Genomic DNA, 25,993 nt, shown 5'->3' with positions numbered 1-25,993 from the left:
GCCAATTTCTTAAAGACCACGCTGTTAAGTGGTCCAGAGAAGCCTTCCTTGCTATAATACCCCGCCTACTCACCCTGTGGTGAGGAGCTCAGATTATCAGTGGCCTGTGGTTTTAGTCTAGTGACAGGGGCGACCAGTCGGTGAGTTGCAAAACATCGGAAAAAAGGAGGAACTTGCTGAAAGTTACGAAGGAAGCCTTTGGGTCCGCTCTTCAAGCCACCATGCTGTTCCTTACAGGTAATCTCTACTTTATCCTCTTTAATCAATGGATCTCTAATGCTCTCGACATTCTGGCCCCTTTAAAAACCGTTGTAGCCAAGAGAGCTAAGCCCACTGCCCCTTGGATCTCTGCCCAACTTGGAGCAGAGAAAAGCTGCAAGAGGCGGGAGCACAGCTGGGGAATGTCTTAATATCCCTCAGCAAAAATCACCTATTAGGAGGCCCTTGAAAAAAATGTCACAAGCTGATGAGAGATCCCTTCTTGAGGCGTATCAAGAATGCAGGGAAATCCTCTAAAGAAATGTTTAATGCTTTTTATTATTGCATTTTTGTATCACATATATAAAAGGCATTGTCACTTACAATGCCAATGGCTCAAAACCTTGCAAATGCGAGACCTATTGCATTGATTAGTTTTGTAATCTGAAGTATGAAACTATACTTTTGTGGTGAAACTTTGTCAAAGAAGCAAAGAAAGAGAATGCATTGCCTGGCTAAACATTGCTTTGCAGGAGAAAGACTAAGTTACATTTATGTGATTTAAGTAACGGTTTTATTTTCAGGGGTTTTCTCGATCTCCTAGCTAGGAAATTGGATTGGTAAAGAATCCCATGTTGTGTTTGCTTCGTAGATATAGTTTTATTTGTTGCATAAAATTAAATACATGTGAAGAAACTATATATGAAACAAAGCCCTTTTGAAGTCAGTCTTTCTATTGTTCAGAGCACTTGCTGAATATTTACTTATGGGAAATGAAATTTAGCTACACAAAGATTAACCAATGCCTTAATGATTCTAAAAATCTTTTTGATATATTTCTACTTCCTTGTTTTCCATTTTAGGTACCTTTCGTGGGCCTTAGACACAAACCAGGAAGAAAGAGATAAAGGTAAAACTGTAGAAGTGGGACGGGCTTATTTTGAAACGGAGAAGAAGCATTTCACTATCCTAGATGCTCCAGGACACAAGAGCTTTGTACCGAATATGATAGGTGGTGCTTCTCAAGCTGATCTCGCTGTTCTGGTAAGACCGAATTCCTAATTTTACTCTTACTATATTGCTATTTGTGGGCAATCTGGCTAATAATTTTGTATTAGGTAATGTGATGTTACATTGCAGTTTATTTATATCCCAATCTATGAGTGAATAGAAGTTATTGAGGTTCTAGGTTTATCATTTCAAGAATCATTTTTGGTGGGTGGAAACTTATACCTGCGTTAGTGTTTTTAGACATTTCATGCTAGTTTGTTTTTGCCTAATCTGAAGCAGCCTGCTGCACAGCGGTTTAAAAAGCAAGGTGAGGGTGTAATCAATGATTTGAAAATGTATGCTACTACAATCATTATAGCCTATTTCACGGTTCATTCTTCTTCAGTTTAATAAGTTTTGAGTGAGGTTCAAAATACCTAGAACGTGCTAGTATTGGTGTTCAGAAGTAGGTTTAGTGTAACATCTTCAGTTTGGCCCAGAATATGTGTACTATGATCTGATACCTTGAGGTTTCTCGACCAGTTAGAGCCCATTTTTGTTATTTAAAAAGTACCTTGGCTCTTGCATGCATGCATCTTGCTTAAAGAAACACCTTCACCTTTTTCCTCATATTTTTCCAACTAGTAAAAACTGCTGTGTGACAATAGTCTACTCCAGTTGCTCTGAATGACCTTTTTATTTTCCTTTGTGGCTTTCTCTTAAACCCATCACCTACCCGTTTCTCAATACTGCAGTTTGAGGGTAAGCGTTGTTCTTTTAGCATACTGTTGGTACTCTCCAACTCATCTACTAAAAAAGAGTGTCCCCGACATACTTTTTCTGGAAAATAGCATATGGTGAAAATACAGAGGAGGCTGAATGTTTTTCTTGAGTTATGAAAACAAATTAAAGATAGAAGCTTAAAGTGCATGGAGTGATACCCAGTCTTAAAGGTTATGTCTGTGTCCCCTTGCGAGACCATTTCTGTGTGACTAGATCACTTTCCGTGCGAAGTTCTTAAGTTATACTAAAAGGTTATTATTGATGTTTTCAAAGCTGACCATGCTCCAGCTAGGGTTCAAGATTTTTCTGTTCTGAGCGAAAGGAAGTTTAGCTAAGCTTCTGCTCTGCCAATATAGTAGTCCTTTTGACACAAATTACCGTTTCTATACACAAATTTTAAGCTTCTTTCTCAAGGATTATCCTGTGCCAAAGTCTTACAATTCCAAGGTTACTAGCAGTATTCTCCTGAATCTTTTTCTGAACCTTTCTTTTTAGGGGTGTTTTTCCACCTAAAACCCTAATAAGCTAGAAAGAAACCAACACAAACTGAGAACACATAACAACGATGGCTGGTATTCTACATGGGAAATTTCAAACATGAGTCTCAGCTTACCCTAAAGTCCAAAGCTAGGCCCTGAATCTCAACTAGAATGTTAGGTCATTTCCCTGGTAAAAGTAGATACTAAATTCCCCTCTATTTTGCCTCCATTACAGGTACCTCACTTATTTACTGTGTATAAAGTTATTCTTGTGATAGGTTCTCAATATGTTTCTCCACTTTTTTACTTGCTCCACCATGAGGAAGTGTCTGCAGACTTACGGCACTCTACTAAACTAGTCCAATTTTGTGCATGGAGTTAAATTATTGTAATTCACTAATTCTGCAACATTGGGTCTTTCATATGCTTATTTTGTTTTCCTGTTGTCTGGCCGGGAGGACCTATTAAACTTCATGAATAGTAGGCATCTGTATTCTTCTTTGAATCCTGTTTTGCCTTTGTGTATGTTAAATACGTATGTTGGAATGTTCACGGTGGACCTGAAGGCTCCTTTTCTTTAAAAGCCTGTAGTTTTCAAGTGTCTAGATCATTTGATTCACAAGAACACACATCTGCCTATTTTGAAACGTTATCAAATCTATACTTTGTAAGATGTTTTTTGCAGGCTTACCATTATTTTTTGCCCCCATTTTGACTATTAGGTACCAGTATTATGGCTCTGAAATGTCCTGAGTCCTGCGAAACAGGACTCTGTGCGTGTGGTCTGACCCTTAAAATGTTGTATGTTTATTTATTTATTTTATTTTTAGAGTTTTCTATAGCGCGAACTTGAAGGTTATCAGAGCGCTTTACATAGCACCAGTAATTAATTAATTGGCTTGTTCCCCAATTGCCATAGCCTAACCTACTTGTAAGTCTTTAGCATATGGTACCAGGGATAACCAGGACCTTTAAGTTAGTGACCACCATTTACTGCGCAAACATAAGGAAACTATGGACGGAGCGCTGAAACTTTTCAAACACTCACCCCCAGTCACAGATCTGGGTTGAATCCATCATCGTTATTTAGCTCACTTCATCACCCCAGTTCAGACCCAGCCATATCCAAATCAGTCTTGACCCTGTTCCTCATGGAAACAGTCCATCCTAAACTGCCAAGCGAGATTTTCCCTGGACCGGAAACCAGCATCCTGGGACCGGTTTCGGGGGTAACACTCATCAGCCAGGCTAGCTTGAATACAGTGGGAAAGTGGGCAAGGGACCCACGTCAAGCCAGTTTGGTCTGGACTGTTCCCATAAGGCGCAGGGTCAAGACTGATTTTACATATTGCTGGGTCTGAACTGAGGTAGCATGGTGAGCAAAATAAAGATGTATTTAACCCAGACCACCAGGGAATGAATGTTTGATTTGCTCGGCGTTTCGTCCTTCTTTGTGTTTTGCTTTTTCGCCATATGGACTGCAGCACTTGTGCTACACTAATTGGGACAAGGTAAAACACTTCTCCTTGTCTGCCACTGCATCCTGAAGATCAGTTTAAAAATGGTAATTGGCCCTTGCCATTTAAACTAATGGCAAGGCCCAAACCTCCCTTTTTTAGGTCTCACCTATGATGCGCGCATGCGCGGCATAGGCGGAAACCTTTAGGAATCGATTCACTTTTTCGGGCAAAAACATGCAAGCTTTGCATTGCTTTCAATGGCAACGCGTGCACGTGTGGTGATTCCCTTGTGGGAGCGAGCTTTCAAACCCTCTGTTTGTAATTAACTTGCAAACAGATGGTGCCCCTGCTCGCTCCCACAAGGGAAATGGGCACAGGCCCCATCCTCTCTCCCCTCCCCCTGCTGCCGCCTCCTCTTCTCGTGAAACTTGTTGTTAAAGTTTGTGGGAGACAGGTTGCGGAAATGGCACAACTACCACCGATGAGCAGTAAATTCAAACCGATGATCCATCATCCACGCAACCTGCGCCGTAGTCCAGACTCAACCCCAAGGGATCGTGCCGCACAGAGCACACACTGTGCAGCTACCTGCTGCTGAGCATAAATGCAGTACAGTTTTCAATAGTCGACTTCTTTGCGGCCAGGAGAACTCTAAGAAGTCAGGCGGCCCAGCTGTAAAACGGAATTGCTGCAGCTTGCCTTGCAAGGTAAGTTTCAGTCTCAGATAGTGGTGCGCCTCTGGACTCTCTCAGACTCAAAAATGAGCATTATTTTATAAATGGCGCTTAGCGCTCAGTCAGTTATCAGCTGCCTGTCCTATGGCTAAAGTTATATGCACCGTGAATGAATTAAACAAAAAAACTTGTGTTTTTAAAACCTATACTTTGCATAATGTTCTCTGGACTTAAATGGAGAGAGGCAGACAAACGTTTTCTACCGGGGGCTCTGGTGACAGGAGGAAGACGTGACCAATGTGAAGGGGATAGTGGGCGGGTGACAGAAGGCGAAAAGCATTACCTGTGGATCATTTGACAAGGAGGGGAGCGTGACCATCACAACACGTTTGCGCATACCCTTCCAGTCTCATCCAGACACTTCTTGAATGGTAGGTCGGCCTACTGTAGGCTCCTATCAAAGAGCGGCATCCTCACTCCTGAATAAAATAACGGAGTCTGAGTTTCTGTAGCAAGGGTGTCCGGCTTCAGGGGTGCACCCCTGGGGGGCGAGGGATCAGTCTTGGGTTCGTTTTTGTGACGGGGTGTCTCCCTCTAAGCTTGTAGAGGTCAGTTCCTGGCTGTATATTTGGGCCTGTTTTAGTCTTGCTTTTTAATGTAGGGTTGAGGGGGGGATTCGTCTTCCTCCTTGCTTTCGAGGAGTGACTGCACTGGAGAAGGTGACTTTTAGAGGACTGTGGAAAGGAGCATCTCACAGCTGCTGTTCTAAATCAGTCTCTTCCTTTCTCTTCTCATGACCTGAGGCCCTCTTGGGTGGATACCTTTTTAATACCCCTCCCCTCCAGATACAAGATGCAAGAGAACCAAATCAAACCAACCAGATCAGGACCTTCCCGCTCCCAAGAGTTCGCACTTCAGCACTGCTCACACTAGGGCCTGCACGCTCACAGTGACCTCTGCTGAGTGTTTAAATCCCACTAATGAGACAGTCCTAATCCTTCCCTCACTGGTGGATATAGCTCAATGTGGTTCAACTGGCCTCTCTAAGGAGAAACCATTCAGTGAAACGATCTGAGTGGAGAAGGGGACACGTTTTTACTGTTTTACAAGCACTATGTAAGCACAGCCTGGTAGAGCCTTCGTGGTGCTTTATCAAGTGCAAGTATGGATGAATGTATCACTTCTGAGCTGGAGAAGTGGACCAGTTGTAGGACACACATATCCCTCATCTTACCCCGAGATAATGTGCAACATGACCAGAAACTGCCAGACTTTATGGCTGTTATGAAATGAAAATGATTTTTGTAGAGCGCACATAGCTGCCCTGAGGCGTCCAAGCGCTGAGACTGACAGAGTACGGAATTGGATTAGCTCTGTAGTGCCTACTTATTGAACAGGAACGTTTTTAATTGCTTACGAGAAGAGGTCAGTTCCGGGTAGGATCTTAGGTATTGTGGTAGAGTATTCCACAGTTTGGCCACATTAAAGGAGAAAGACCGGCCTCCAGCTCTAGTTCTCTTTATTTTGGGCTCTGTGGCCAGAAAGGCATGGGTTGAGCGCAGCTGTCTGTTAGGGTGGTACGGGGTGATTAGGGAGAGATTAATTGCTGAGCCAGTATCCCAGAATGCCTGATGAGCAAGACAGAGATATTTGAAACTGACTCTCTCCCTAATGGGGAGCCAATGTAGGCTTTTCAGTCCGGATTTAACCGATAGCCTACGAGGAATTTGCAATAATGTCCGAGCAGCACAGTTTTGAATTGTTTGCAGTTTACGCAGGGTAAAATCGGGTGCTCCTAAATACAGGGTGTTCCCAAAGTCCAGACGGGATTGGATCAGGCCCAGTATCACAATCTGTTTTGCTTCAAAAGGTAGCAAGGGAAGGTTCTTTCTAATGATTCTGAGGAGCTACAGACATCTCCCCATTGTGCACCTTGGACTCCTTTCCTTCGCTGGCCCTACAAGATCTGGAGATCCTGATCAATAAGATCAAATCAGGATCCCCTCTGGATACCTGCCCACTGAAAATCATCAAGCAGTGTAGGGAGACTCTCTTACCACCGCTGCTAGACATAATGAATCTAGCTATCAGAGATGGTATCTTCCCTATGGAGTGGAAGAAGGCGGTAGTCAAACCTCTGCTAAAGAAGGCATCCCTTGATCCGGAGGTCCTAAAAAACTTCCGTCCCATCTCGTTGCTTCCTGCTCCAGCGAAGATGCTTGAGGCACATCTTAACAAGCATCTCGCTATCTTTGTGGAAAGCTCGGGATGCTTGGACTCCTCCCAGCATGGATTCAGGAGGGAACACAGCACCGAGTCAGCCCTCACCATCGTGCTTGATAAGATCCGCACGACAGTAGATGGGGGCCAGACCTCCCTCCTGGTCCTGCTAGATCTAACAGCGGCCTTCGACACCCTCTCCCCCTCAGTGCTTACATCTCGCCTGAAGGAGGTGGGGGTGAGAGGGGCAGCCTTGGATCTCTTGACCTCCTTCCTTACTGGGAGAGAACAAAGAGTCAAGCTGGGAGAGTTCCTATCTCCATCCCGACCAGTGCAGTGTGGGGTCCCTCAAGGGTCGGCGCTTAGTCCGACCCTTTTTAACATCTATGTGACCCCACTAGCCAGATTAATAAGATCTTTCGGGATGGAGGTAGTCTCTTATGCAGACGACACCCAAATACTCGTCTCTCTCCCCCATTCTGATGTGCTTACCGCCTCCAAGTTTAGATCCTGTATGGAGGCGGTTGGCCACTGGATGATTCAGAACTCTCTTAAACTGAATGGGGAGAAGACTGAGATATTGGTGTTTGGGGGAAAAGAATACATCTGGTCAGCCCTTTGGTGGCCTGACTCACTAGGAATATGTCCCTCCCCCACCACGTCTGCTAAGAACCTTGGGGTGATGTTAGATCCAGCCCTTGACATGGGCGCTCAGGTGAGCAGAACTGTCTCTACCTGCTGGGGCCTGATCCACACCCTGCGAAGGATCAGGAAATATCTTTCCCTGCAGGCAAGAAAGCAAATTGCTGTTGCATTGATTGGCTCTCGTTTGGATTACTGCAATGCGCTGTATGCTGGGCTAAATCGGAGCCACTTACAGCGCTTGCAGATGGTCCAAAACGCTATAGCCAGATTTGTTCTGGACATTCCCAGGCGCTCCTCAGCCACTGCGGCCAGGAAATCGCTGCATTGGTTACCGGTGGAATCTCGAATCCGGTTCAAAGTGCTATGTATGACCTACAGAGCCATCGCAAAAAATAGCGACACAGGTCTTGGCTCTATCATTTCCCACTATACCCCTGGTAGGAGCCTGCGTTCCTCCGGGAAATTGCTCCTTAAAGCCCCGCGTGTACGAAGAGCCAAATGGGGTGGCAGGGCTTTTTCGACGCTAGCCCCCAAATGGTGGAATGACCTTCCGCTTGATTTGAGATCCCTTCCATCTCTACAGAATTTCCGCAATGTTTTAAAAACTTACCTCTTTCGAGAAGCCTATGTGTAAGGACATCTGTTTCAATTTGATCGTATTGTTAGGCGCCTTGATACCTGCGGGTTATTGTTTATGCGCATTATAAATTTTTATCAATCAATCAATCAATCAAAGCAGATGGCAGATAGTCTGGTTGCTTGATAGTCAAATGTCAAAGAACTATCTAACCAGATTCCGAGGCTCTTGATGGTATCCTTGGGTGCCGGTGGTGGGCCCAGACAGGCTGGCCAGATCGATGTTTCCCTTGTCTTCATTCATTTATTTTTGGTCACGAGAAAGTGTTACTCAGTCTTTGAAATGTCACTCATAATTACATTGAAATTATGAAAATGTCACACACAGCAATCTGAAACCTTGGCAGCTATGCTCCACCATCTTCTCACGTAGCTGTGTTTTTTCATATATGGGATTTGTACATACGTTCCCGTGGTATACTGTGAATTTTTGTTTTGTGAATGCATTTTATAACTTATATTTTTACCACATATGATGTGATATACTGTCTGTACAACATTGCTGCATGCTCCAAACGTGTAATGTTCTATATTGCGGATTGCTTTCCCAATTCCCCCTGTAGGCACTTTATGGTTGCAGGAGTGTCCTCTGGTGCACCATCAATCCGGACCTCACCTTATTCCAATACTGACCATCTTTATTTGGCGATATTGTGGGTATTTTGTGTTCACTGCTACCATTGTGATGTTTTTAGGTCTCGCCTGTCGATGCGCATGCGCATCGAGCTTGCGAGACTATGGGGGCTTAAACACTCATTAACCAACTTGCAAGGAATCGTGGCGATTCCTTGCAGTGCACGTGAAATTTAAGCTCAATACGCATGCGCATTGAGCTTAAAAGCGCGTGCACATGCCCCCAGCCTCCTGCCTTGCACGTCTTTTCCCTCAGCCGCACTCCTCCCACACCCCCGCTCCGCCCCCTGCCTGCCGTGTCGCAGCCCCCTCCCCACTCTCTCTCCCAGCACACCTCCCCCATACAACACGGAATTCAGGCTCCGCCAGCTCGTCGATTTATTTTAGTACCAACCAATTGACATGTTCCTGTAACTTATTTAAAACTACCATATTTTATAAAACACAATTACGCCCAAATTATTTACTCATCACTTTCGCGGTGGCAAGTCTGCAATTCATGAAAGGGGGAATGGGAAGTCACCAAACATATGCTTTACTTGAAGTTTGACTTATTTTACTTAGCTTGGGGCTGTCGATTATTTGACAGTGAGCGCGACACGCATGAAAGGGTCTCCTTGAAGGAAATTCAGTTTCTTCAACAGGCACTCTGCTCAGCACCCCACCCTTCCCCCACACATGACTGCTGCCTTTTAAGCTACAAATGAAGCGTACTTACTAACACTCAAACCTTCCTGCCTGAACAATTACCGTAACCGGCATATTACACCAGGCTCCAGCACGTGTAACGTGTGGAGTTCAATCTCTTACCTAAATGTATTTCAAAGTCACATCTGAAAAGAGCTTGCTTATAATGTATAATGGCGCTGACGCATGGCTGATATAGTTCACGTGATAAATAATGATAAACTTGTAACTTTAATTGTTTTACGCACAATTTCCGCAGGAGCATGATAAAAATTAAAACGTTGGAATTCTTTTTAGGCTAACTGATCTATTTCACCCTCCCACCTCCAATTGATGGGCCAACAAATGACTATTAAAACACGGACTGAATTATCTCATTTTGTATAATTATAGTCACAATCCAAATGCTGGATTTAATGCGAGCAGCTTAACAAATCTACAAGAACCGCATTTTCGAATTGGAGTAGTGGGTCTCAATTTCGCATATGCACTAAAGGCACAGTGCTCACAAACTCTCAAAGGTTATCACGAACAGTAATAATCCTAATAAATATGAGGTCACAAGGGGAAATAGGAAATGGGGTCCTTTTCGTTCAGTCATTTCTTTCTGGCTGGCTGGCCTGCACTACAACAGTACCCAGTTCTTTTTAAGTCCTGCTAATAATCGTTTCCACATGCTAACTTTAACTGATGTGCAACTTCACATGAGTAAATGGAACACAGCTGTGCAATTGCTCATTAAACATCCACCACCACCACATCCACCATCAACTCCAAATCCCCCTCCACATGCACCACCACATGCTGTTGCGTGTTTATCTAGGTTCCTGATCGATACTGCCACCTTATGCCCCTATTCGGCTATAAATCCATTTATTCCCTATATTGGCATAACCGTTCAAGTGCGATTTTCAGAAAAGTCATCTCTGGCCTCACACGAACAGAGCCACATTCCAGCATAGTTCTCTGCCACTTCCTTTGCAACCAATTAGTGCAATGACAGAGCAGAAGTCACTATCTGATATTCCTAGATTAACACTCCGAGTTCTTCAACAAGATAAAAACTCAGCAAACTTGGAAATCACCGCTTGATGTGTTTTGATTAGTAATGGAACTCTAATGAGCAACTGATAACTATCACTTCCTAGTGACATCTTTAATTGACGTCTTATGTCCAGCAAACGTGCGTCAAACCCGGCACCTGTCAGGTATAAATATTACCAACGTTGCCTTAAGCAATGAGAGCTGTCGTGCTGTTGTATGCTGCCGTGCACCCTGTGTGCATCCCATTGCTGCTGCAGGCAGTACGCTCTTCTGTTGTCCCTTGGTGGTGAAGCTACTGATACCATTATCGCTGCTAAAGCGCGAACGATGGTGCAGTACGCTTAGGAGCTGAACAGTCGTCCCTCTGCGAAAGAAGCCCAGCAGATTCCAGCTGCCGCGGACGCTGTCCCCCGCCTCCTCCTCCCGACGCGCTGAAGAGACCCGCTGCCTTTCTCCTGCAGAGAAATCCAGCTCCAGCGTTTCCGGTCTGCCCTCGCGGGTGACTGGGATATCGAGTGCCCCCTGAAGGAAATACCAGACTTCCATCATTCTATTCAGAGGTATGGTGTTGACTAAACCCTTAGATGAGAATTCTTGAAGCAAACCTTGGCAAAACCAACTTAACTTAAAGCTACTTACTTACTCCCCTTCCACGTGTTAGGCTTAGGTCAGGCACACTGGGGTAGGCTTAGTTAGAAGCACCAGTTGAGTATGTTAGCCTAATGTATATATGACTGTATATATGTTTTATTACTTTTAAACCATTGTATGGCTAAGAAACCATATCAATGCTTTTACAGTTCTATTTCGCAATCCTTATCTTACTGTACGTACTTTTCATAATAACAAGTCTTGCAATTGTGGCAATACATTTCTCTTGTACGAGAAGAAAGACTGTTCAATAAATGTTAACCCTTTATTGACAAACACCCGTCTCTCTGTTCTCTACATCTCGTGAAAGTAAACTGCACTAAACTGACTGAGTGAAATACATGTCTATTGTTTCACACGACCCTAGAGATTGACTCTTGATCTGAGGAGCAAAGTTGTCATGTTGCACGGTTGTTGGAAAGCTGAATCCCTTCTTATCTGAGCCAGGGAAGCTGATCACTTCCCATGCAGAGAAGAAAGTTTCCAGTGACCTCTGAGCTAGTTGGTAACACACCCAATTAAGTTTAGCATAGTCAGTGGAGGCCTGGAATATACGCAGTTCCACGTCGATACTACTGTTTATGTTATTCCAATGCGCAGGGCCTAGTGGGAAACTAGGAACTACACTACAATGCACCGCCACATCCACCGCCACATCCACCGCCACATCCACCGCCACATCCACCGCCACATCCACCGCCACATCCACCGCCACATCCACCGCCACATCCACCGCCACATCCACCGCCACATCCACCGCCACATCCACCGCCACATCCACCGCCACATCCACCGCCACATCCACCGCCACATCCACCGCCACATCCACCGCCACATCCACCGCCACATCCACCGCCACATCCACCGCCACATCCACCGCCACATCCACCGCCACATCCACCGCCACATCCACCGCCACCACTACATCCACCACCACCACTACATCCACCACCACCACTACATCCACCACCACCACTACATCCACCACCACCACTACATCCACCACCGCATCCACCACCACCACCGCATCCACCATCACCACATCCACCACCACATCCACCACCACCACATCCACCATCAACTCCAAATCCACCTCCACAACCACTGCCACAACCACTGCCACAACCACTGCCACAACCACTGCCACAACCACTGCCACCAGATCCACCACACCCCCCACCACAACATCCACCACCCCATCCACCACCACCGCACCCACCACCACCGCACCCACCACCACCGCACCCACCACCACCGCACCCACCACCACCACCGCACCCACCACCACCGCACCCACCGCATATACCACCGCATATACCACCGCATATACCACCGCATATACCACCGCATATACCACCGCATATACCACCGCATATACCACCGCATATACCACCGCATATACCACCGCATATACCACCGCATATACCACCGCATATACCACCGCATATACCACCGCATATACCACCGCATATACCACCGCATATACCACCGCATATACCACCGCATATACCACCGCATATACCACCGCATATACCACCACATATACCACCACATATACCACCACATATACCACCACATATACCACCACATATACCACCACTTCCACCACCACTTCCACCACCACTTCCACCACCACTTCCACCACCGCATCCACCACCACTGCATCCACCAACACCACATCCATGACCACCACCGCATCCACCACCACATCCACCACCACATCCACCACCACCATATCCCCCAGATCCACCACATCTATATGTGTGTGTGTGTGTGTAGGTGCAAATGCAATGTGCTTGGATTTTCGTCACAATAAAATACACTGAACATAATCTTCACAAAACTTATTTACAAACGTTTAAGGTATTGCCGTTATAAATTAAAATAACTTTTAATTAAGTATTAATCATTTACAAAAATAAAAGCCATTGTGATTTGTAATATCAATACATCTAAGTCACGTAAATACAACACACATTGCATTACAAATGCTATAGGTGTCACATTTGCAAAAGTTAAAACTATTGACATTGTAACTGACAAAGCTATTAATTTTGCTATTTTAAAAACCAACACATAAATAAAAAAGTGTCATTTACAATAACAATCGCTCAAACTTTCCTAATGCGAGACCTATTGCATTTCCAATGCTTGTTTTGCCTATTTCAGCCCTTCTCTCCATCAATTCCCTGCCTCCGCCCTTCTCTCTTCCCTGCCTCAGTCCTTCTCTCTTTCCTTCCCCAGCCCTTCTCTCAGCCCTTCTCTCTCACCTGCCTCAGCCCTTTTCTCTCCTCCCTCATTTCTCTGCCTCAGTCCTCTTCTCTTTCCACTACTTCAGCCCCCTCTTTCTACTCCTACCCACTTCCCTCTGTCACAGCCCCTTTCCTATTTGTCCCTTCCCTGCCTCGGCCCTTCTCTCGCTTCCCTGCCTCGGCCCTTCTCTCGCTTCCCTGCCTCGGCCCTTCTCTCGCTTCCCTGCCTCGGCCCTTCTCTCGCTTCCCTGCCTCGGCCCTTCTCTCGCTTCCCTGCCTCGGCCCTTCTCTCGCTTCCCTGCCTCGGCCCTTCTCTCGCTTCCCTGCCTCGGCCCTTCTCTCGCTTCCCTGCCTCGGCCCTTCTCTCGCTTCCCTGCCTCGGCCCTTCTCTCGCTTCCCTGCCTCACCGGCCCTGCTCTCTCTTCCCTGCCTCACCGGCCCTGCTCTCTCTTCCCTGCCTCACCGGCCCTGCTCTCTCTTCCCTGCCTCACCGGCCCTGCTCTCTCTTCCCTGCCTCACCGGCCCTGCTCTCTCTTCCCTGCCTCACCGGCCCTGCTCTCTCTTCCCTGCCTCACCGGCCCTGCTCTCTCTTCCCTGCCTCACCGGCCCTGCTCTCTCTTCCCTGCCTCACCGGCCCTGCTCTCTCTTCCCTGCCTCACCGGCCCTGCTCTCTCTTCCCTGCCTCACCGGCCCTGCTCTCTCTTCCCTGCCTCACCGGCCCTGCTCTCTCTTCCCTGCCTCACCGGCCCTGCTCTCTCTTCCCTGCCTCACCGGCCCTGCTCTCTCTTCCCTGCCTCACCGGCCCTGCTCTCTCTTCCCTGCCTCACCGGCCCTGCTCTCTCTTCCCTGCCTCACCGGCCCTGCTCTCTCTTCCCTGCCTCACCGGCCCTGCTCTCTCTTCCCTGCCTCACCGGCCCTGCTCTCTCTTCCCTGCCTCACGGGCCCTGCTCTCTCTTCCCTGCCTCACGGGCCCTGCTCTCTCTTCCCTGCCTCACGGGCCCTGCTCTCTCTTCCCTGCCTCACGGGCCCTGCTCTCTCTTCCCTGCCTCACGGGCCCTGCTCTCTCTTCCCTGCCTCACGGGCCCTGCTCTCTCTTCCCTGCCTCACGGGCCCTGCTCTCTCTTCCCTGCCTCACCGGCCCTGCTCTCTCGCTTTTGGGTCCTTACAAGTATTTAGTTATGCAACGCAATATCCTTGCTGCAACATCAACCGTTGCATGGCTAAACACTTATAAGGTCCCAAAGACGAGACCTATTGGCTATGCCAATGCTTGTTAATATATGTAAGTCACTCCTACAGCAGGCCTAATGAGCACTAAGACAAGGTGCTCACTATGGACAAAGTGGAACATGTACTTTTACATGTTCCAGCAGTAAAAAACCCAAGTTGTCGTTCTTAGTTTAGAAAGGCTAGTAACCCCATTGACCAGGAGACCTACATAGTTTTATTTTATTTATTTATTTTATATTCTTATAAAGCGCCAGACTAGACCCCCGAAGGGGTATCTCCGCGCTATTGCTGCAAACCGAGAAAGATCTGATTAAATTGTATGTCCAAACTAAAGGTGGAAGGCTACAGGGCGTTATTTGCTGGGGAACAGATAGGTTTTTAGAATTTTTCGGAAAGTCAGGTGACTAGAGAGATCTTAATTCCGGGGGCAAAGAATTCCAGAGTATTGGTCCGGCATGGGCTAGTGCCCGGCCGCCTTGTCTGGTCTTTTTTACTCTGGGTACTTGCAGTAACTGCTGATGACTAGAGCGCAAAAGGCGCCCTGGAATGTAGGGCTGGAAGATTTTGGTCATGTATTTTGGGCCCTCCCCTATCATACTCTTATGGATAGTACATAGCGTTTTAAACTGGACTCGTTTCCTCACTGGAAGCCAGTGGAGTCTCATCAGCAGGGGACAAGAGGGTGTCCTTGGAGGGGCATTCGGGATAATCCTTGCAGCTGTATTTTGGATTACCTGCAGTTTGTTGAGTTGCTCCTCGTTGGCTCCAAGGAGCAAACCGTTGCAGTAATCAACCCTGCTGATGACAAGAGCCTGTACAAGCGTCTTTCTGTGATGGTCAGGTATGTAGGGGAAGACACGTCTTAGCATACCAATAGCCCGAAAGCAGTTTCCAGCAACTTGATTAACATGGGCTTTAAAGGTAAGTTGCTGATCAAAAAGCACTCCCAAGTTCCTGACTGTACTCTTGGGAATGGGGACAGGGCCCAGCTCTAAGGGCCACCAGTCAGATGCCTAGTGTGTCGCCGCTTGCCCAAAACACATGACCTCCGTCTTCCCTACATTACACTGCAGACAGTTGGATGACATCCACTCTGCAATGGCTCTCATGCCATCTGCAAAAGATCTTTTTATTGCAGGTGTAAGGGTTTTGAAGGGAAAGAGGAGTTGGGTGTCGTCGGCATACGACACTGGGGTGAAGCCGAAAGATCTTGCTAAGTTGGCTAAGGGGGCCACATACACATTGAAGAGTGCCCCAGTCCTGCTAACTTCTGAGTTGGACTTTAAAAGTTGGTACTGTTTGGTATCCGTAGAATCGGTGAATTAAATCTGGTTTAATTGTTAAATTGAATTTAATGTCACTGGTGGGCAAAGTGCAACTTTAGAAATTGCTACTTGAGTTGCTGTGGGTTCCAGGCTAGCCAGTTTACGGATGTACACTGGCTTGTCCTACAGGCCACTTTCTACCCTCCTGGGGAGACATGCGAATCACTCCCAGGAAGACACACAATAGGTGCCTACATGGGAGAGAGGTGTTACCTCCATCCTGCAGGAAGCTAGCCATTCTTATTCACTGCTTCCTCTTCTTGTCCCCACTTTATTGTAAGATATAATGGATTATGGTCACTATGCTGATGAAATGAAACTTAAAAATCTTTAACATATTTAACTAAATAAGTAGAAATAAAAATGGAATCCATTGTTGTTGCGAATCCTCTACATTTAAATGTAGGAGTAACTCTCTGGACATTTTATTATCTGGAGTGTTCTAGATGTCTGAGAGCTTTTGACTGTAGCTCAGTGCCCATGATGTTAATAGAAATTGTTTGAGCAAGGATGTATTTAAAATCCCCTACTATACCACTACATATGAATGATGTTGTTTATCAGCATAGGCCTCCAAACTGGGTTTAAGGCCAATAGATACTGAAAAGCCTTTTCCTGGGGTTTTGAATTCTAGAAGTTAAGCAATGGAATGTTTGAGCTTTTATAAAAACAAAGTAAGTTAACCGCTAGCAAGTACAAAGTTTCAGAATAAATTTAGGATGTTTGTCAAGGTCTAGAGATGTAAGGATTGCCATCCCTCCCCTCGCTCTAACGGACACAGAAAGGATATTTGGACTAAAGAATGAGATGTTCCACCTATATAAGGGGAATTCGTGATGTCGCTCGTTTACTGCAGCCCAGTAATATCCTAACTTTTAATAAAATTACACCATGTTGAATCAGATATCTTATTCCCTAGGCCAGCTATATTCCAGCTCAGGAACGTAATAAGTATATTTGATTTTTGTCCCCCAACAGTTAATTGAGTCGTTACCAAGGGAGCTTCAGTCTCCTAAAGAGGTAATAAGATTCTGCCTGGAAAATTTAGTTAGTCATTTCTGTGAAATGAACTAGGGGTCTCAAATGTGTTAGCTACCTCAAAGGATGTATCCTGCTGCTCTGGCCAGCCATTAACTGCCCTTTATGATGCCCCCATGTTAATTTGGCCACAGGTGGATAAAAGTAACCTAATGGAAATATCTGATAGCGACTGTTAGTTGTAGATTCCTCATCTTGGAATTCCCCCCAGGCATCAGTCTGGATCCAGAGTTTTTTTTCACTTTAGCAATAACCTTCAACGTCGGTAGGTGGCATCTGTCGAATCCGCATCTGTTGTCGGCAGCATAAAGATTGCCAGGATGACGTCTCAGTGCATACGTGGACACTGCCCCATGTGCTGATGTCAGTTCTTTATGTTCGAGGCATATGAGCTGCAGATCGTACACTATGCATTAGATTGCCACCTGGTGTTGGGCTCGGATGATTGCAGGTTGTTGTCTTCTTGGAGAAGTCTTTGTAGTCACGATATAGGTGACTCCTCCCTTGGACAATACTGCGCATGGGCATCGGCTACATCCTTAGATTGTTTTTTTTCCGCCACTGGGTTCGGATGAAAGTTTGTCCGCTCCGGCTAGAAAAACTTTTCCAGCAACTTCGAAGCGCAAAAACTTCCTACAACTAATATAGACATCGAATGTACAACTTTCAACGCCATCAACTCTATTCCGGGTCATCGACGCGGGCTGCTGGGCCTATCTACGCCGTGCGGCCTACACCACATGAAAAGAACTCCGTTCAAGAAATGCCCGGTATGCCGAGCAAAATTTCCGCATAGCGATTATCACGAGGTCTGAAACCTCTGTCTATCGCCGGAGCACGACGAGTCGACCTGCACAGCTTGTGCATCCTTCCGATCGAAAAAGCCCATCCGGGATCGGAGGGCCCGCCGACACGAGATGAGATCAGCCTCAGCGCTGGAGAATATCTTAAATGACGAGGTTCTGCTCGTTCCGGAAGAGGATTCGCCTGATCTCCAGATCATATCAGAGGACTCAGATGACTCGATTCTATCACGTCAACCCGTGAGTACTTCTGCCCCTGCACCACATACACTGGCCAAGGCGAAGGTCGGCACTCCGCCCAAGGGGCCCAGTTGAGACCAAGTACTTCCTCCTAAAGCCCAGCCTTCAAGTTCGGCTCAGAGGAAAAAAACTACGCCTTCGCGTGCTTCGTCACCGAGCAAACCACACGTGTCAATTCCACCGCCTCCATCCGCACCAAAGACCCTTCGACACCAAGGCCAAAAGACCCTTCGGCACCGAAAGACTAAAGGGGTACAGGCACCGAAAGAAGCTCCGGCTCCAAAGCCGTCCTCTTCCAAAACTAGAGAGAAAGCCAGCGTCCGACGCCACAAAGCCGCCGAGGCCAGCTTCTACTCCAAAGATTCCCGCTTCGGTGCGAACACCCACAAAGCCTGATTCCGAGTTTCCCAAGTCCTCGGACACGCATGCCAAGCTGAAAACACCTTCGGCACCGAGAAATTTGCCACAGGACGCTGTAACACCTCCCAAGGCAAAACACCAAAAACAACCTCTGTCGGAACCGAAAAAATCGATGCCGAAGAAGGTTGTAGAGGAAGAACAGTTTAGATCAGATCCCAAACAAAAGAAGATCTACATAAACCCAAGACTGGACATGTAGGTGCTACACCTCATAATAAGAGACCAGCAGAAACACCACCTTCACCTGTGGTTCCTGCCAAAAAGGACTGTGCAACTTCTCCTATGCACCCTCCCTCTCCTGTATCCCCTTCCTCTCCTATCCCTCCTTGCATATCACCCCAAATCTCTCCTGTCCCCTCTCCTGCATCATCACATTCACCACAAACTGATGAGTATGACTTAGGTGGTGGGGACGATCCACATGCAGACCCAAATAAAAATCCTTTAGATGAGGATATCTATACTTTTCCACCACATAATGCCCCTGATCCACAGTTATACCCGTCAAAGCCTTCTCCTCCAGAAGACCGCATTGGTTTTAATCACCTCTTACACAGAGCTGCTCTCTTCCACAATGTCACAATGCATTCTGATGACATTGAAGAGGATTTTCTGTTAGATACATTTGAGCCATCACACAGATCGACTCAAATTCTTCCCATGATCAAAGCAGTCATTAAGCATGCTCCAGAAATATTCAAAGATCCTGTACGCACTAGGGTACTAAATCCAGAATAGAAAAGAAATATGGACCGGCACCCTCTGATCCAACTTATATTAAAGGACATCCTCCACTAGACTCTTTAGTGGTGTTCAATGTGAGGAAAAGGGCGAATTCAGACTTCTGGGGAAACGCCCCCACCTGACAAGTTATCCAAAGTTGACGCGTCCAGTAAAAGAATAGCTGCACAAGCTACAAATATATGGCGCATTGCAAATACCCAAGCCCTTCTCTCAAGTTATGACAGGGCTCATTACGACCAATTAGAGACACTACTACAGCACCTTCCAGATCAATACAAATATCAGGCAACAGAGCTCATTCAAGAAGGCAAATTAATTTCAAATGCCTCAATAAAATGTGCACTAGATGTCGCAGACACAGCTGCTAGGGCAGTAAATACTAGTGTCATACTCAGACATGCGTGGTTGCGCATTTCAGGGTTCAAACAGGAGATGCAAACCACAATTTTGAACCAGCCTTTTAACCAAAACCAATTATTTGGCCCTGAAGTAGACACTACACTGGAGAAAATGAAAAAAGACACAGACCCTGCAAAGTCAATGGGAGCTCTACAGTCCACACTGACTAGAGGTTCTTTTTGTCGCTCCTTTTATAGAGGAGGCTCCAAACAAAGTGGAGCAAACACGACAACATCTTTCAAGGCGCAAACACAAACATCCTCTAACAAAGGGTATTTTAGAGGAGGATACAGAGGCAATAACAAGGGAAGAGGTCTCGGTAACAACAACAATCGCTCCTCCTCCACCACTAAACAGTGACTTCCCTCTGCTCCCCCAACAGCATTCCACTCCTTTGGGGGCAAATTAACACAGTTCCTGCCTGTCTGGAACTCCATACCAACGGACAGGTGGGTGAGACAGATTATCCAACATGGCTACTGCCTAGAACTTACAGCAACCCCCCCGAACATACCACCCAGGCAACGTCCTATGTCTACAGATCACCCGACTCTGCTTTAAGTAAGAAGTTTTAGCACTCCTGCAAAAAGATGCTATTCAACTATCCCATTAGAGGAACAAGGAACAGGGGTTTACTCGCTGTATTTTCTAATTCCCAAAACGGACGGCACACTGAGACCAATTCTTGACCCCAGACCCCTCAACCATAACATACAATCAGATCATTTTCATATGATCACTCTGCAACAAGGCAATTTCCTTTCTACGCTAGACCTGAAGGACGCCTATTTTCACATCCCATTACATCCTGATCACAGGAAGTTCCTACGGTTTGTAATACAAGGACTACACTAGCAGTTCTAAACCTTCCGTTTGGTGTCACAACAGCACCACGGGTGTTCACAAAGTGCTTAGCAGTAGTAGCGGCACATCTCAGAAGACAACAGATAAATGTCTTCCCTCATCTGGACGATTGGCTCATAAAAGCCAACTCATTCCACCAATGTGTACAGCACACACAGCAGACCATTCAACTGTTGCACAACTTAGGGTTTACGATCAACTATACAAAGTCTCACCTAGATCCTTTGCACCTGCATCAGTATCTAGGAGCTATTATTAACACATCTACAGCTCTAGCATATCCCAGTCCAGCCAGGATACAGAGCATTCAAGCCCTAGTACCAGCCTTTCAACACCAGCCGTCTCTCCAAGCAAGGGTGTTCATGAGATTAATAGGCATGATGGCATCTTCATAGTACCACATGCAAGACTGCAAATGCATCCGTTACAAGAATGTCTGGCACAGCAATGAAATCAGGCTCAAGGTCAGCTCACAGACCTGGTGTTGGTAGACAGCCGTACGCATCGCTCTCTGCAATGGTGGAACACCAAAAACTTGACAAGAGGACGGCCATTCCTCGAGCCTGTTCCACAAATGGTGCTCACAACAGACGCATCCCTCACAGGATGGGGAGCCCATCTTACACCATACTTAAGGGAGATGGAACAACCAACAAAAACTGTTCCATATCAACCATCTAGAGCTGCTAGCGATATTCTTAGCACTCCAAACGTTTCAACTCCAAGTACAGAACAAAGCTGTCTTAATCCGGACGGACAATATGACAGCAATGTACTATATACAAAAACAGGGGGGGACACACTCCCTGCAACTGTCCTAGCTCGCACAGAACATTTGCAGATGGGCCATTCCTCAAAACATATATCTGTTAGCGGAACACCTTCCAGGAGTTCACAATCAGATAGCAGATCTGTTAAGTCGGCAATCACAACAGATTCACGAATGGGAACTACATCCACAAGTTCTTCAGCCATTCTTCCAACGGTGGGGGCATCCACACATAGACCTGTTTGCCACCCACGAAAATTAAAAATGCCCAACCTTCGCCGCCAGGTTCCCACACCCACGGTCCGAGGGCAATGCAATATGGACGAACTGGTCGGGCAGATTTGCGTACGCTTTTCCGCCTCTCCCCTTCATTCCACTAGTGCGCAAGCTCAAACATTCTCTCAAGCTCCTACTAGTAGCTCCCACATGGGCACGCCAACCGTGGTTCATCACACTACTAGATCTCTATCTGGTTACACATCAAAAGTTACATCTCACACCCTCGCTGTTAAAACAGAACGATGGAGAAATCAGACACCCAGACCCAAACCAACCGAATTTGGCGATCTGGCTCCTGAAGTCTTAGTTTAATTATCGTAACCTACCACCAGACTGTATGAATATCGTTAAAGAGGCTAGGAGACCCACTACTAGAGCGTGTTATGCCGCCAAATGGAAAAGATTTGCAATATATTGCAAAAATAATATTGATCCACTTGATGCTTCTATCCAAAATATAATTTTTTTACCTTTTACATCTACAATGGTCTAATTTGGCATACTCTTCCATACGCCTACATCTTGCAGCAATTCCAGCCTATTTACAAAACAGGCAACACCGGCCCTTTTTAGGGTATCTGCAATCAAAGCATTTATGGAAGGATTTAAAAAGAATAATCCCTCCCAGATTACCACCTTCTCCTGTGCGGAACCTGAATCTTGTCCTTAAGAGACTCATGTGATCCCCTTTTGAGCCTCTACATAAATGTGAACTGCAATTTCTAACATGGAGTAAGTGAAATACAAGCGTTCACTACATAAGAACCATTTTTTCAAATACATCCTAATAAAGTGGTTCTTGGGTCCAATCCAAATATTTTTCCAAAGGTTCACACCTTTTCACCTAAACCAATCTGTAGCAGAAAGGGCATTACACACATTAGATGTTAAAAGAGCTCTGCTATACTACATAGTTGGAACTAAATCCTTTAGAAAGACAAATCCATTGTTTGTATCTTTCTCTCCTCCACACGAAGGCAACCCTATCTCTAAAGGTTGGATTGCCAGGTGGATTGTAAAGTGTATACAAATATTCTATCAAAAAGCTAAACGTACACTAACAGTTCCTCCTAGAGCACACTCCACTCGCAAACTAGGAGCCTCTATGGCTTTCTTGGGAACTATACCATAAAAGGATATATGCAAGACAGCAACATTGTTTACACCACACACCTTCACTAAACACTCTTGTGTTGATATGCAAGCCAAGCAGCAAGCTGCAGTAGGCCAGGCTGTCTTTAGAACACTATTTCAGACTACTGGAATGGATACAAGCGACCACCGCCAGAGGAGACACTGCTGCACACGATGCATAGTGTACGATCTGCAGCTCATATGCCTCGAACGGAAAATGCTACTTACCAGTATGCATCTGTTGGCATGTAGAGCTGCAGATTCGTACATGCCCTCCTGCCTCCCCGGACTTGTATCCATTCCAGTTCTCATCTTACTTAGATGCACACGCATGGACATCCCTTTTTTTCTCTTCACTTCTACTAACTCCATTTCCCATCATGGCGAAAAACAATCTAAGGATGGACCCGATGCCCATGTGCAGTATTGTCCAAGGGAGGAGTCGCCTATATCGTGACTACAAAGACTTCTCCAAGAAGACAACAACCTGCAATCATCCGAGCTCAACACCAGGTGGCGATCTAATGCATAGTGTACGAATCTGCAGCTCTACATGCCAAGAACAGATGCATACTGGTAAGTAGCATTTTCCTTTTCCATGCCAGCCTAGTGCAGATCAGCAGAGTTACCCCGTTGCAGTTTTTTGGCTAGCTTTTTGCAACTTTGTCTACTTTCTTTTTGAGTCTTGGACTCCTAGTGCACGACGGATGTCCCTGCATCAGACTGGCTTCAAGCCCTGCGGTTCCTGTTGCAAGATGTCTGTGACGGATCCGCAAATCGCGTGCTTTTGGTGTTTGAAGCGCCACTATGACCCAAAGTCGTTCTGCGACTACTGGGTGCAGGAAGCTGGGTTTCTGTTGCAGTAACCGCTTCCCACTTTTTGCCAGACTACTGATGCACTTTGACTTCATGTGCCCTGGGTCCCTCCCAATCAGTCTTTCCCAAAACTGTACCTTGTACCCCCCAATTGACACTTCTCTGTCGACGTCAGTCCTTTGTAAAATGTACAATGGGTACCAAGGGCGCTGTGGCTTGGGAAGGCCTCTAAGGGCTGCAGCACTTATTGTGCCACCCTTAGAGGCCCTGTACCTTTACACACTGCCATTGCAAGCTGCGTGTTTTGGTGCACAACAAAGGGAAGTGTCGACATGGCACACGTCCATGTGTGCCATGCCTACCACCCACTGCCCTGCCATAGGTCAGCCGCCCCTCTAGCTGGGTGCACTATACCAGTGGTGAGGGTAGAGGTGCATGAGTCCTGTACTCCTACAGTGTCTAGACCAATTCTTAGCCATTGTTAGTGCAGTAATGCCATTAAGAGTATATGGTGCTTGGAGTTTGTAGTTACAAACTCCACAGCACCATAATGGCTTTATTGAAAACTGAGCAGTTTGGTATCAAACTTCTCAGCACATTAAACCCACACTGATGCCAAACTCTGGTGGGTTCCCTGATTGGTACATTACAGCTTGCCGCCACAAGACATGTTTCTGGACCGCTGAGGTGGGAACCATCGCTCCCTCCACCCAGAAACAAAACCTTTCCTGGGTGGGGGTGATATCACCTCCCCCAGACCAGGAAGAGCCATCTGTGGCATGGGAGCTTCAAAGGCCTTGCCGCCTTCGAAATATAACCCCAGCCTCTCCTGCTATCAGGAGAAGTCCCCGTTCCGGTCTCCCCTCCTTTTCAACAGGAGGACAGGTGGGAAAAATTAGCACAGCCCAGTAGGTGTTCCCACCTCTGCCAACCCCACCCCTCAGATGAGGGAGGAGATGGGCGAAGCCCACTCTTCAGTGCCTGTTATCTTGCAGCTGGCAGGCACTCTCCAATCAGGATTAGGGATTGTGCCTATTCCCCCACATGGGGTGAGCACACAAAGGTTGTAGTCACCCTAAGGTCAGTGGTCCATTGGCTACTTGCGTTGAGACCCCAAAAAAGCCCCTAAATACAATATTTAGGGGGCAGCCCTGAACCAAGAAGACTGATTCCTGCAACCTTTGAAGGACGAAAGAAGACTCCCAGCAGAGGAGATTGAAGAGAAGAACTGACTTGCCCCCAGCCCTACTGGCCTGTCTGCAGTTTCCAGAGATCCTGCACCAAAAGTCACTTTTTCCTGCAGCCAGCGACCTCCAGAACCCTGGGAGGACTGACTGCCTTCAACAAAGGCCTGATCTCCTGTGAACAGCAGCACTGCTCAGAAGAAAAAACAGACTCTGAGCCTGCTGAGGGAAAAATTAACCAGGCGCCTGGAACCACCACTGCACCCGTCGCCTACGGCCCGAGTTTTAGTGGCCCACCCGGTCCCAGCGAGGTCCCCCAGCACTTCAGAGTCTGAGTCCACCATGGGTGGAACCCTGACGTCAACTGCAGCCTCTGCATGGAGATAAACCTCAAGACACCCCTGCATCCTTCCGCCCTGGAGAAGAGAACCTGAGGTGCACCTACATCTCTAAGCCCTATAACTTACCTGCCCAGCTGTTGGTTCCTCCCGGAAGTCTTCCTGGTTCGAGCCTGCAGCTGAAAACCAAAATCGAAAATTTCATTGGAAACAGGGCACCCAATGCCAAAACGGCACCCTGCACCCAGCTGCCCCTGTGGGTGCATTTTGTGTGCTGAACTGGATCCCCCTTTGCCTTGAGCCTAAAACCAGGAGCTTGGCTCCCACAACCTTGTTGCCTGCTTGTCCGCAGCCACCAAACGGTGGAGCCCTATCCCCCATTAGATAACATTGTGCCTGAGCACTTTGCACCCAGCCACCCTAGTGCTGCTGAGGGTGTAACTAGAGTGCATCCTTCACTTGAGTCTACCCACAGAACCGGAACTCCCACTACCAAATACTTCCCTCAAAACGGATAACACGATTTTCCTCCATAAGTTCCATTGACTGTTTTTCTGGAAAAAGTTTGTAAGTGTGGAGTTTGAAAACCTAAAGAAATTCTTTAAAAATTGTACTATTTAACCAAAATGATTTTAATTACCTGTGAGAAAGAGGCTCTATATATACTGGACAATAATGAAGTACAGTGTGTATAGAGTTCGCAAACCCCAAAGGTATAACCGAGGTTAATGTCAGGACTGACCTTACTCTCAGAAGTGGTAGCTTGGTCGAGCAGTAACGCAGTACCAGAGGGCAGTGCACACTCAGTCAGCAAAGGATTTCACACACTCAAAGACGGAACTCCAGGCCAATGGTTTTTATATCCAAAGATATAGTTTTATTTTTAGAACCAACAGGCATAAAAATATACTTTGCTAGATATGAGAACTCTTATGTAATTACTGTGCAAGGAAGCAGTAAAGTTGGTGAACACAATAGGTACAGGAGGTGCTGAAGGCCACTCCAGTCTAGACACACGTTAGCATTGAGCTCAATGGATGGTTACCGTAAAAGTACAG

General features: G+C 46.6%; 1 protein-coding gene across 1 annotated transcript in view; it reads left to right on the top strand.

Moving 5' to 3' along the window:
• Positions 1-25,993, top strand: part of GSPT1 (G1 to S phase transition 1) — a 612,577-nt gene that overhangs the window by 181,678 nt on the left and 404,906 nt on the right. Inside the window, exon 7 of the mRNA XM_086941426.1 lies at positions 1,062-1,242. Within this exon, the coding sequence (XP_086797552.1) occupies positions 1,062-1,242 (181 nt within the window). The remainder of the gene's footprint in view (positions 1-1,061; positions 1,243-25,993) is intronic.

The sequence above is a fragment of the Lissotriton vulgaris genome, chromosome 10 (genome assembly GCF_964263255.1).
Source record: "Lissotriton vulgaris chromosome 10, aLisVul1.2, whole genome shotgun sequence".
Lineage (NCBI taxonomy): Eukaryota > Metazoa > Chordata > Amphibia > Caudata > Salamandridae > Lissotriton > Lissotriton vulgaris.
The sequence above is the reverse complement of the archived record's forward strand: the minus strand, read 5'-3'. Positions and strand labels throughout refer to the sequence as shown.